The sequence below is a fragment of the Dipodomys merriami genome, unplaced genomic scaffold (genome assembly GCF_024711535.1).
Source record: "Dipodomys merriami isolate MVZ:Mamm:240054 unplaced genomic scaffold, mDipMer1.0.p SCAF_11, whole genome shotgun sequence".
NCBI classification, from domain to species: Eukaryota; Metazoa; Chordata; class Mammalia; order Rodentia; family Heteromyidae; genus Dipodomys; species Dipodomys merriami.
Genome location: NW_027202382.1, coordinates 15263632 through 15277774, shown reverse-complemented (window position 1 = coordinate 15277774; position 14143 = coordinate 15263632). Strand labels below are relative to the sequence as shown.

At 42.0% G+C, this 14143-nt stretch overlaps 1 protein-coding gene across 1 annotated transcript; it reads left to right on the top strand.

Annotated features, from left to right (window-relative positions):
- The first annotated feature begins 12204 nt into the window (after positions 1-12204).
- LOC138817091 (olfactory receptor 13C7) lies at positions 12205-13181 on the top strand. Its single transcript, XM_070007497.1, has one exon. The coding sequence runs from the start codon at positions 12210-12212 to the stop codon at positions 13179-13181; it is 972 nt and encodes a 323-aa protein (XP_069863598.1). The 5' UTR covers positions 12205-12209.
- The last annotated feature ends 962 nt before the right edge of the window (positions 13182-14143 follow it).

Here is a 14143-nt window from a genome sequence, read left to right as displayed (position 1 = left end):
TAATTAAAAACAGTGACACATTAGCAACCAGAAAAAAAAAATCCTGATACACTTAGAAGATTTGATAAGCACTCAACGTTTTTTAAGAAACCATCTGTGCAAAATCAGAAAAGTACCTACCCAAACTTATAATTCATGACACTATTGAAATATGACTTTATTTCTATATGTCCAGTTACATGCTCACTTGTTATTCTGCAAGTGGCTCTGATACTGTAGTAAGACTCTGCTTGAAGTAGATGACTGTGTATCTCACTGGAGAACATAGTTGAGAACACGCACATGTGCATTCTCTTGCATAACTGTGCATACATGATGCACATAACTTGGATTTTTCTAATAAAGTTATCTATGATGAAATAAACACCAAGAGATGACAGAAAAAGATTTATTACAAGGTTGCTACAAAAGTCAATTTGACAGCACATCTGCTCAGGTGATGGTGACAGTTGGTGTGTAAAAATGGAAATGTAACAAGTTTAAATGTGTTCATTGTCTCTCTCTATATATTAAAATTATTTAAAGTGTGTGTGTCTTTGAGAGAGAGTATAATCATATGTATTTAGTTATTTGTAAATAAAATCAAACACTATTGGGACGTGATGAATCTCCATTTGCTTTTTGTTATCTCAACTGTCCAAGGCTTTTGTACAATGCATGCTTGAACACGTCTATTTTCATTCCAATATTCTCTTCCCAAATAGTGAATCACATTGTCTTCTACAGCTGGTATAAATATGTCACTCTGTTTTTTCTAAGCTTTTTGTAATCATGATGGTGTTTTATGTTAAGCTTTAATCTATTTGAAGTTTAAAGCAGCATATGGTGTAATGTGTGGTTCAAAGGCAAACCATTCAATTGAATGTGTTGTTCTACTGTTTATTTAAAGATTATTCTTATTGATATGATCATCCATATATGTATTAAATTATTATAGTTTTAATTAACTTTCTGACATCACTGATACTACTAATTTAACACAATTTTTAAATACCAATGTTTTAGCAATTGTGACTTTTATAAATAATTCAAATCTGGGATAAAGATTCTAACAGCACTAGCATAAAAAATTCTTGTTCAATTATTATTTACAGCAATGTGTACAATTCAATAGTCTTTGTTTGTATATAGGGGAGAATTTGAAATATCAAATAACAAGGACTGAAGATGTATTTCATTGATTGAGTACTTGCCTAGCATGAGGAAGGCCCTGGGTTCCATTGTCAGCACAGCCAAAAATAAGTAAATAATCCAATAATTTTGTTTATCCAGCCAGATTTCCTATCAGCGCTATATAAGACAGTGGAGAATGAGTCTTTGAGGGGCTAAACCCAGGGATTTTTAGTTAAGAAGTTCTCTTGTTTGTTACAGTTTGGGAACCTCCATCTTATCAATTAGGCTTATTTTACTGAATTTCTACTCCTTAAATCCTAATAGCTCTGTCTTCCTTTATACTCACACAAAAGTCTTTGCCAGGCACTGGTAGTTTCTGCCTATAAGCCTAGCTACTCAGAAGGCTGAGATCTGAGGATCATGGTTCAAAACCAGCCTGGGCAGGAAAGTCTGTGAGACTCTTATCTCCAATAACCTAATCAGAAAAAGCCAGAAGTGGAGCTGTGTCTCAAGTGGTAGAGCACTAGCCTTGAGCAAAAGAAGCTCAGGGACACTGCCCAGGCCCTGAGTTCAAGCCCCAAGACTAGAAAAAAATAGATGCTAAGTAGATAAGCACAGAATCTAAGAAATAGAACAAGTCAGGGCTGGAATGACTGAGTCATAAGAAAGCACAATCTTAACTTTATAAGGAACTAGTATCTGTTTCCCAAAGGGTTGTGTCATTTTGAATTCCCATTAAACCATGTGGGAGAGTTATTGCTATACCTCTCCTCAGACCTCAGTATTCCCAGACTTTTGCATTTTAGATTTTCTAATGGGTAAGTAGTGGAAGCTCATTAAAATCCTTATTTTAATTTCCATAACAACTAATTATGACCATTTTTCATATGGGTATTAGTCATTCATAAATATTCTGTGAAATGTCTGTTGAAGTCTGATGAATCTTTTCCTCATTTGGGCAGTTTTCTACTTCTTATAGTATTACAAGAGCTTATTGTATATTATAGATGCAAGTCCTTTATCAGATAAATGCATTGTAAGTATTGCTGTTTGCCCATTCATTTTCTTACCAAGGCCAAAAGGTTTTTTCTTTTGGAGCCAGTCATGGTGCTTGAACTCAATGCCTAGGCCCTCCCTGAGCTTTTGTGTTCAAAGCTAGTGTTCTACCACTTGAGCCACAGCTCTACTTCCAGCATTTTAGCTAGTTAATTTAAATCTCACAGTTTTCTCCCTGGCTGGCTTCAAACTGTGATCTCAGATCTCAGCCTCCTGAAGAGCTAGGATTACAGGCATCAACCATTGGTGCCTGGATGCCAAAATTTTAAATGTTGGTTAAATCCAAACCAACATTATTTCTTTTAAGGTTCCTTTTTTATCTTAAGAAATTTGCTTGTTTGGCTCTATTCAATGGGTGGGGGTACCAGCAGGAGAGAGGAACTGTGAACTGAGAGGATGAATGAAGATGAATATGGTTGAAGTCATTTACTTGTATGTATGAAAATAAACACTTAAACCTGATGAAATTGTTTTAGAAGAGGTCAAGGAATAAGGGAGAGTGATGGAGGAGGTGGATTTGAATGGGTTACATTATAAGTATCTACGGAATGGATGCTAATGTATGCTAATTTAAAAAAGAAAGAATTTTGCCTCCGGGCATCATAAAGATTTTCTCTTACATTTTCTTCTAGATTTTTTTACAGCTCTGGCTTAAGCATTTATTTAGGTCAATAATCCTTTTCAAGTGAAGTTTTCTGTCAGGGTCATGACTCATTTCTTGTCATAGGAATATCTAGTGTTCCATTAGCCCCCAACCCTCTCAGCTGGCTACAGTGTGCAGAATAGCATAGGCATCAACTGGGTACTTGCCAGACAGAATCTGAGACCCTACTTCAGACCTTCTAAAACTAAATCTACCTTTTATTTTTAACAAAATCCTGAAAGTTTGACAAACACTGTTTTAAAGAGCTGGTCAATTTCCAGTGGGAAGCTTCAAAAATGCCCACCAGATGGCAGGTTTGCAGCAGGCAATAGATAAGCTACAGCAACCCATCATCAGCCACTAAGACTCTTCATAATTGTCCTATAACTAGTCTCAGAAGTTGGAGGCAGTTGGTCACAATGAATGAGGGGGAGAGCCCATAGGAAACCCTCAATTGAAGATGCCCAATTGTGATGCGTGAATATGAATTCTTTGTGGACATTCCCCAGCTATTTTCACACGCATTGTCTGCTGAACTGGGTGGCTTTATGCTCTCATTTTACAAAGACATTGAGGCCCAGAGAGGGAAATACTCAGCCAAATTATCAGTAATGGCAAATATATTGGAGCCAGAATTGGAGACCTGATGTCTGGCCTGGACTGTAAACACCTTTACAGGAGCAGGGTGGATCAGCCAGCCCAGTTCATGCTGACCTGAGTGGCCTGCCTACCCTTTTCCTCCTCCTGGTTGATCTTTGAATGGTTTCTCTTGTTTCCTCAGGGAATGCTGGAAGCAGCAGTTCCTAATTCAATTTGGACTGTTAATGGGCTTCCCACAATTCTCTAGGTCCTAGATTTAACCTCTAAAGGGTTGAATCATCAGCGTTAATGGAGAGCAAACAGGACCAGCTCTGGTCCAAAAGTGTCCCCTGGGAATCATGAGTCTATGGCCAGCACCACTGAGAATTTCTGGCTCTTCAAGGATCTTTCCTCTCAATCTGTTTAGTTTTGCTTTTTTGGGTATGAGAACAAAGATACACTTGAGCAAGAAGAATTAAAATTTTTTCCTAAGTAAGAGTACATTTGCATTGATTAGAGAAACCTTACAGAATCAACAGAAGAGGTCTTAGTAGAATTGAGGGTATTTGAACCCAACAACGAATGTCCAAACTATAAGAAAACTTAAAAATGTTGGAGGAGAGGGGGAAGAGGCAGCCAAGGGTTCCTAAATAATAATAATTTCTATCCTTTAAAAAATTATCTTTAGGGGGCTGGGAAGGTGGCTCAGTGGTAGAGCACTTGCCTTGCATGCATGAGGCCCTAGGTTCGATTCCTCAGCACCACATAAGCAAAAAGAAAAAAGCCAGAAGTGGCACTGTGGTTCAAGTGGTAGAGTGCTAGCCTTGAGCTGAAGAGCTGAGGGACAGCGCCCAGGCCCAGAGTTCAGGCCCCACAACTGGACCCCCCCAAAAAAAATCTTTAAAAATATACAAAGGAATTGCCATTCAACAGGTAACATTTTCACTATGTATATGGATAAAGAATTACCTTTTATATCTTAAATGTATGCTATTTCTATCTGTCAATTGTACCTCAACAAAACCAGGGGGGGGGGGGGGAAACAATTAGTGGTCAGCACAGGCTCACACCTGTAATCCCAGCTACTCAGGAGGCTGAGATCCGAAGGTACAGCCAGCTGAGGCAGGAAAGTACATGAGACTGTTATCACCAATTAACCACCAAAAAGCCAGAAGTGGGGCTGGGCCTCAAGTGGAAGAGCACCAACCTTGAACAAAAAAACCTCAGTGACAGTGCCCATGCCCTGAGTTCAAGCCCCAGGAACAGCACCAAAAATAAATAAATAAATAAAAATAAAAACCATTAGTAATAATTTTCTTACAAGACAGCAAGTCTGTAGAGGCTGAGCCTTCAATACAACAGTTAAAAGCAGAGACAGACTGTTAGAGTTAACTAGACTTTGCCAGAAAACCATACAGACACCCAGGTACAGAGAACAAAGAAAGGTTTATTGCTGGGAAGGGGCCAGCAAGACCCCCTTCTCACAAGGGAGAAGTGAAAAGAAGCACAGGTTATTGTCTGAGGTGACCTATATAACCTAGGAGGTTTAGGAGGGGCTAAAAGGGGCTAGGAGGCAGAGACCCTGGTGTGGATATGTGGACCAGGGGCTTCATCATGGTGGACTAGGATTTATGGCTGCTGACCAAATAGCAGATAAGGGGCTGAGGCTGCCCAGACCTGAAGGTCATGCTAAGGGGATCGTGCTGCCTTATATGGTGGTAGCTGCCTCAGAGGAGTGCCATCTCAAGGTAAATGGGGGTTTGGAAGCTGATTATTTACTGCCTTTACTAAATGGGTGTAGTGTTGCCTAGGAAAGGAGCATAAGCATGGTTTTCTGGCAAAATCTAATTTACTGTAACACAGTACAAAACAGACGCACAGAGACACCAACAAAGAGCCCCAAGACTTCCTGTTCCCTTTTGCTCTCATTTTGTGTTGGAATCTGTTCCTGTTCTTAGCTGTGGTCCCTCCCCACCTCTCATTGGTGGTAAGGAGCCAGGATCATGGCCAGGTCAATGAACACTAAGAACAAAATTCTTATTTTTAGAGATTTCCAGAGAAGGAAGTTCTAACCAATCTCCTCATGCTATACTTATGTCCACATCAAACTTACCTTTTCTCTCCTCTCCTAAAAAAGTCCACACAAGGGCTGGGAAGTTGGCGCAGTGGTAGAGCGCTTGCCTTGCATGCCTGAGGCCCTGGGTTCTATTCCTCAGCACCACATAAGCAAAAAGAAAAAAAGCTGGAAGTGGTGCTAAGGCTCAAGTGGTAGAGCACTAGCCTTGAGCTGAAGAGCTGAGGGACAGTGCCTAGGCCCAGTGTTCAGGCCCCACGACTGGACCCAAAAAAAAAGTCCACACAAAAGTCTTCATCATTTGTATTTTATAAGCAATTCTATGTGAAAGGGATATCTTCCATCATCCAGAATTTGGACATGTGAAGCTTCTTGAAAGTAAAGATAGCATAGATTAAATATAGCTTTTGGGGGGGGGATGTATCCATAATACAGGACCCAAGACCTGCACCCAGAGTTTACTATTCAGGTAGTGAAAGACATCGCATAGTGATCTTTAGCTAAAGAGACTCAGAGGACAAGGTTTTTCTTTACTTTTCTTTTCTTTTCTCTCTTGTTTGTTTTTATGCAGGTACTGGGGCCTGAACTCATGGCCTTGCATTCTCACTTAACTTCTTCACTCAAGGCTGACACTCTTATCACTGGAACTGCACCTCTACTTCTGGCTTTTTGCTGGTTCATTGGCAATAAGAGTTTCACAGACTTTCTACCTGGGCTGGATTGGAACTGTGATGCTCAGGTCTCAGCGTCCTGAATAGCTAGGATGACAGGTGTATGCCACCGGTGCTGGCCTTACTCAGGCTTGTTCTTTTTATAACTGCAAATTCTAACCAGGGTCCCCAGGAGAACTACTTTAATTTTTTCCAGAGGTGATACTCCTCTGTGACATAATTAACTCCCACTAGGCCCCACCTTTTCAATGTTTCATCACCTCTCCACAGGACTCTTGGGGAACACACATACACACACACACACACACACACACACACACACACACACACACACACACACACACTTCCCAAACCATAGCACTAGGCACAGGACTTGGTTTAGAACAGTTTCTTTGGAAGGTCAGTCCTGGAAGGACGTCAGTTTTACCAGTTTAAAACTACTTACAACAGGGGAGAAGAGCAGTCGAAGCTCAGAGAACCAGCTCCAACTTCCAGCCCACTATGTTCCCACCACCACTATATTTTGCCTTTCTTTCATTTGTTTCTTTGCTTATTTGTGGCTTTCTTTGCTTGTTCCAGTTTATGCCTAACTTTATCCCACAAGAAGTTTCAGGTAACAGCCAAAACACACCCGAAGCCCCCAAAATAAACATGGATTGGCGAGAAAATGGGGCAAACAGAAATCAGAAAGTAGAAAATGAAAGTAATAGTAAGACTTCAAAACCAGAGAGGGGTATGAGTTTCCTCAAAATATATCACAGAGAGACCATTCACTGCTACAGAGTTGAAATGTGATATGATATACTAGGAGCAAGCTTCTATTTCAAGATAGAAATACATTTGCCCAAGAAATAACCATTTAAGCCAGGCACTGGTGTGCCATGCCTGTCTGTAATCTAATCCTAGATACTCCAGAGGCTGACATCTGAGGATTGTGGTTCGAAGCCAGTCAGGGCAGGAGAGTCCAAGCGACTCATATTGTCAATAAACTACTCAGAAAAAGCTGAAAATGGGGCTGTGGCTCAAGTGGTAGAGCACTAGTCTTGAGCACAAAGAGGCTCAGGGACACTGCCTAGGCCCCAAGCCCAAGCTCCAGGATGGGCAAAAAAAAAAAAAAAAAGGAAAAAAAGGAAAGGAATATCGATTTATTTATTTTCTTTAATTGAATTAAGTGTGATGACATTAAGTTCCCATCTGACCAGTTCTGACTTCCCAGGAATTTCCCCAAATCAGTACCCCATCCCTCAAATGGTGGCCATTTGTTGGTTGTTCTACCAGCATCCATTGCTCTTTCACCTATTTTTTTTTTTGTTTTTTTTTTTTTGCCAGTCACTCTGTTAACTCCCATGAGGTCAAGGAGCACAAGCACATAGGACAGGAAGCTGGAGGACAGTAATTTAATTGGATGTCCAATGAGGACTAAAGGAGACCACAGAAGGCTGCTTAAGGTGCCTAATCCAACAAGATGAAAATTTAGGCAGAGTATAAGTCTTTTATTCAGACCACCTCCTCCAAAAAACTATTGCATAAGCAGGCTAGGGCTTGGCTGACTACAGGAGGAAAAAGTAAGGGTGGGATGGGGTTCTGAATGAATCACACTGTCACTGAGGAGTAGGATATTGATTCTGTTGAGGGGATTATATATTCAGAGAGAAAGAAAGGACAGAGGAAAGAAGGAAGGAAGCATGGAAGGAAGAAAAGAAAGAAGGAAGGAAGAGAAAGAAGCAGGCAGCTAACTTCCTTCAGTGTTTCCACATAATTGGATCTTGGGGATGTTATCCCAGTAGGATACAAAGTTTCCAAACTGAGGACAACTCACTTTTCAAACTTCAAATGACTTCAGGGACCGAAATGGTCCCAAAGAACAAACTGAAATCTAAATTGACTTCTAAAGGCAATGGCCAGTCCTTTGGAGACTGTGCCCTGAGCACAGGAGGCAGGTGGAGGGAAGGGGACCAGCCCAACCCTTCACCCTCTGAGTTCTCAGATCCACTGTGGCTGTTTCTGACACTTAGATCCACGGTGGCTGACATGTAGCCTCTTTTTGATTCTTGGGAAATCATTTGTTGCTGTTCATGATGTTTCTTATAAAGGTAAGTGCGAATTTTGATAAAAGCAAATCCAAAGTTTTCCTTACCAAAGGTATACTTTTATCCTTAGCCTTAATTGGAATATTATGGGCGTGAGGCAGGGGAGATGAAGCACCTTCATTGATATGATATTATTCTAGAATTAAAAAATGACCAAGTTTTAGGAGTCTCTGAAATTATCTGGGCTCACCCTGTCACCGAACTGAAGGAAAGGGCTTGTCAGAGATCCCACATCTGGTAGTCTTTGCTCACCCAGTGTTCCTTTTTTTTTTTTTTTTCCTATTTGTTGATCATGAGGCTTGAACTTAGGGCCTGGACATTGTCCCTGAGCTCCTTTGCTCAAGGCTAGCACTCTACCACTTTGAGTCCACAGCACCACTTCTGGAGACAAGAGACTCATGGATTTCCCTGTCTGGGCTGGCTTTGAAATGTGATTATCAGATCTCAGCCTTCTAAGTTGCTAGGATTACAGGTATGAACTACCAGTGCCCAGCCCAGTGTTCCTTTTTGATTTCAACAGTTGGGCTCATTCTCATTTTACAGAGTTCATTAATACTGAACCATATTTCTGGATCTGGTGAGAGGGATATTGAGGAAACAATCTTTTTCACATGACTCAAGTTCCTGGGAGAATCATGAGGATGGGATAACAGAAAATAAAAATTCTACTGGAAATTGTTCACTTACTAACCTAGACTATGCATCACCAGGATCAGTGTGTCTTGGACACCTGGACATCTTTAGCCTTGAGGATTATTCTCAATGTCAGCCTTTCCTTTTCTTTTGTCAATATATTGCATCTAAGTTATATGCCCTTTTTTCTGGTACTAGGGTTTGAATTCAAAGAGTAGTTATTTCCAAATGAATTGACTTTTCAGGAGATAGAGAGCCCTTACATCACTCAATCAAACCTAGGTTCCAGCCTAGGAATACAAGTAGGAGTTAGATAAAGGAGTAGATTGCTAAATAAATCCAAGGCCTGATATTGGGAGCATAAGGTGACTATTATAGTTGATAGTGATGGTGATAATAATTAATGTGATGATGTAATTATTTGTATGACTATTTCCCCAGTAGATTTTAGTTTTCATTTGAGACAGGATCTTCCTATTGCGCCTGAGTGTTAAGATGATGGGTGTGTGCCACAGTCCTGGCTCTCCCCACTGGATTTTGAACTCTGAAGTCATGGGCTGTGACTTTTTCTGCTGGGTCCCCAGGATCTAGAATCACGTCTGGTCCACAGTGGAGTCCCAGCAAATGTCTGTGAACCTGGATTTTTCTGTGTCACAGGCTTAGTTGCAGCTATCATGTGCTAATTACCAACCAATGAGTGCCTCAGAGCTTCCTAGGCATGAAACACCCCTGCTATAACTGAGAACATGCTAGATCACTGGCAGCAGTTAAACAGATGGTTATCTGGGAAAATCCTTGAGCATTTTAGTGCAATGAAAATAAAACCGAATGCTGCCCAACATTGGCAAGTTGCAAACAAGTCTTTCACAAGTCCAGAACAACTCCTCATTCGGGGAGCACTTCAAATTCTGAGGGAATAGCTGTGTTGCCCACGAAACAGATCAAGCAAAGCAGAAGCAGGGCTTTCTGAACTGGCCAAGGAGTATAGCTGAGTCTCTGGCACAAGCAGACTTGAGAATAGAGACAAAGAGGAAGATTCCATCAGAGCACTCATATAACTTGGTCATGGGGCACAGAATGGACAGGATGTTAAGGGCCTGACACTGTGGAGTCCAAGTGGGCTGGGCTCATTCTCAAAGCAAGTGTCACAAAAATTGTCCTTATGGCTCTCATGGATCCCAAGGACAGGACTGCTTTTTTATGGGCTGGTTTTGCTTTTATGTACTCAGGCATGTAGCCCAGTCTGGTCTCAAACTTAAGATCTTCCTGCCTCAGTCTACTGAGTGCTGGGATTACAGCTGTGAGTTCCTGACTCTGGGCAGAAAGGGCTACTTTATTTTTTGCATTTGTTTTGGTTAGTTTTCATTTATACTGTCATGTCTCCTTATATTTATATTTATTACATTATTTTTATGTGGTATTTGTGTTTGAACTAGGCAGGCAATTAAGCCACATTTCAGCCCTTTTTTATTGTTCTTAATATATATATTTTATTGTAAAGATACTGTACAGATGGGTTACAGTTACATGAGCAAGGTAATGAGTCCATTTCCTATCGAGCATTGTTACACCCTCCTTTATTTTTTCTCTACTATTCCTTTCCTCCCCACCTCCCCAACTCCTCCCTCCCCTCCACCCTCTCCCCCTGCTTGACCATCCTAGCTTTTTTTCATTGAGATAAAATCTTATGACATTTCTGTCTAGACTGCCCTAGAACTATAAATCTCTCCATTTCAGTTAGGATGATAGGTGCATGGTAGCACATCCAGCTGTTGTCGAGAAGGGTTCTTGCATATATACCTGGGCTGGCCTTGAAACTGGGATTCTCCCAATCTTAGCTTTCCCAGTAGTTTGGATTACAGGTATGAGCCTTGAAGTCACCAAATTCTTATTCTTTTGAAATGAGTGCTCATAGTTGGATTTGCAAAATTATTTGTAGAAATAAAGTTAAAGACTGGAGTCATGCCACTTTCTTCAGAGTAGATTTTTGTTTGCTGCTGTTAGGTTCTGAGAGTCTAGGAGCATCTCAATCGAATTTCAGGGCTGGAGAAGAAGTGAGGCTGAGCAAAGCATTTGCAAATGACTTGTTTCCCCCTGATCTGCCCTTCTTCCTATGGAGCTGCTCTTGAGGTATCCCATCCCAATGGGAAGAAATTAAGGTAGGAGCCCTGTACACTAGGCCTTCCATTGCTCCCCAATTCCATGAGGCTGTCAATCAACATCTTCTCAAGGGCTTCCTCTAGAAGCTGCAAATGTCCCAGGTGCAAACCAGGCTTTGGTGCTTTTTTAGTCCCTTGTTTTTCACAAGAGTCACAACCCTGTGATTTCCCCCTTTTTCGTAATCTCTCCAGTACTTTACGTGTTGTTGTTGTTGTTGTTTTTGCTGTTGTTGTTTTGGGCTTTTGGGCTTGAACTCAGGGCTTGGGTGTTGTTCCTAAGCTCTTTTACTCAAGGCTAGCACTCTACTACTTTGAGCCACAGCACCACTTCTGTTTTTTTGAGTGGTTAATCAGAGATAAGAGTCTCATGGAAACTTTTCTGCCCAGGCTGGTTTCAAATTATGATCCTCAGATCTCAGCCTCTTGAGTAACTAGGATTACAGGCATGAGCCACCAGCGCCTGACAGATTTTGGGGGGGGGGGGGGAGGGGTCCAGTCGTGGGGCCTGAACTCTGGGCCTGGGTGCTGTCCCTCAGCTCTTTAGCTCAAGGCTAGGGCTCTACCACTTGAGCCACAGTGCCACTTCCAACTTTTTTCTTTTTGCTTGTATGGTGCTGAGGAATTGAACCCAGGGCCTCATGCATGCAAGGCAAGTGCTCTATCACTGAGCCACCTTCCCAGCCCCTGACAGATTTTTTAAATGGCCTAGTTTTTCTAATTATCTCCAGGAAGCTTAGCCCAAATTAGTTATTACTAGAAGTTTAATATTTATCCCTACTTATTGTTCCTAGAACCCAAAGACATAAACAAATGGGCAGGATTCTTCTCCAGTGATTCAGCAGTAAAGGACTTTTTGGCTGGCCTCACTCTATTGATAAGAGATTGTTGATTCAGACTTTTTTGAGTTCCTGAATTTTTATTTTATTTATTTATTGGTCCTGGGGCTTGAACTCTGGGCCTGCCTGGGCATTTTCCCTCAGCTCTTCAGCTCAAGGAGAGCATTCTACCACTTGAGCAACAGCTCCACTTCCAGTTTTCTGAGTGATTAATTTGAGTTAAGAGTCTCGTGGACTTTCCTGCCCAGGCTGGCTCTGAACCATGATCCTTAGATCTCAGCTTCCTGAGTAGCTAGGATTACAGGCATGAGCCACAGGCGCCCAGTGCTCCTTCAAATTTTTGATCCGTTACATCATGGAGAGACCCAATAAGACCTCTCCTGTGGCAGGGTTCATTCTCCTGGGCCTCTCAGCCCACCCAAAGCTGGAGAAAATGTTCTTTGTGCTCATCCTGGCCATGTACCTGGTGATCCTGCTGGGCAACGGGGTGCTCATCCTGGTCACCATCTTTGACTCCCACCTGCACACTCCCATGTACTTCTTCCTGGGGAACCTCTCCTTCCTGGACATCTGCTACACCACTTCCTCTGTCCCCCTCATTCTTGACAGCTTCTTGACCCCCAGGAAAACTATCTCCTTCTCAGCCTGTGCCATCCAGATGTTTCTCTCCTTTGCTATGGGAGCCACAGAGTGCGTGCTCTTGAGCATGATGGCGTTTGATCGCTATGTGGCCATCTGCAACCCCCTGCGGTACCCAGTGGTCATGAGCAAAGCTGCCTATGTGCCCATGGCCATCAGCTCTTGGGGAGCTGGCATCACCAATTCTGTAGTACAGACATCCCTTGCAATGAGGCTGCATTTCTGTGGGGACAATGTCATCAACCACTTCACCTGTGAGATCCTAGCTGTGCTGAAGCTGGCCTGTGCTGACATCTCCATCAATGTCATCAGCATGGGGGTGGCCAATGTGATCTTCCTGGGGGTCCCAGTTCTGTTCATCATTGTCTCCTACATCTTCATCCTCACCACCATTCTGAGGATCCCCTCGGCTGAGGGGAGGAAGAAGGCCTTCTCTACCTGCTCTGCCCACCTCACTGTGGTGATCATCTTCTATGGGACCATCCTGTTCATGTATGGAAAGCCCAAGTCCAAGGACCCATTGGGGGCAGACAAGCAGGACCTTGAAGACAAGCTCATCTCCCTCTTCTATGGGGTGCTGACCCCCATGTTGAACCCCATCATTTATAGTTTGAGGAACAAGGATGTGAAGTCTGCTGTGAAGAATCTAGTAGCTCAAAAAGCACTCAAATTGAATGACTATCATTGAATTCAAGACTTGCAGAATTCATGGGAAAATAGTGACCTGAAATAGAGGATGGACTTTCTCAAGTTCCATGTCATAGATATTTGGACTAGTAATGAAAGCGAAACTATTTTTCTCCAGTTGTTTCATAAGCAATGAGAACATTTGTCTGAGAAACTATAGAGAAAGAGCATTTGGCTCTTTAGAGATGTTGGCTTTATGCCAACCTTGGTAACACCATCCCACAAATTTTACACTAGCAAATCTTAGGTCCTCTGCTACCCCAAGCTAATAAATGTCTGTGGAGTTGTTGATGTGTACAAAATTAAGAGACAAGTACAGCTGGGCACTGGTAGTTTACTCTTGTAGTCTTAGCTACTCAGGAGACTGAGATATGAAGATCGTGGTTTGAAGCCAACCCTGGGCAGGAAGGTGCATGAGACTCTAATCTCCAATTAATTTCCAAAACAGTTAGAAGTGGAGCTGTGGATCAAGTGGTAGAGTACAAGCCTTTAGCAGAAAAGCTCAGAGACAGTGCCCAGGCCCTGAATTTAAGCCCCAGGACTGGCATGGAGAGAGAGAGAAAGAGAAAGAGATAAAGAGAGACAGAGATAAAAACAGAGAGAGGAGAGACAAGTATAGAAATTGGACTTAATGGCATTGGGTTCTTGGTGTGCAAGTATCAATTATACTCTATGCTTTATACTATTTGCGATGTCTCAGAGGCCTACTTTTTTTATTATAAACGTATTTTTTATTGTGAAAATACTGTACTGAAAATTACATGGGCAAGATAATGAGTACATTTCTTATCAAGCATTGTAGCCTCCTCCTTTGTTTCCTCTTCCCATCCCTTTGCATCCCTCCCCCCCCACCAAAGTTGTAAAGTTTGTTTTTGGACATAATGACTTGTACATTGTTGCATGGGTCCTCCTGTATCCCTGTTTTAATGATTTGTTTTTTCCCTTCCCCTCCACATATACCAA

Bases quoted from the DNA above. Each gene is read 5' to 3' on its own strand.
- LOC138817091 (XM_070007497.1), top strand. From the start codon at position 12,210: ATGGAGAGACCCAATAAGACCTCTCCTGTGGCAGGGTTCATTCTCCTG.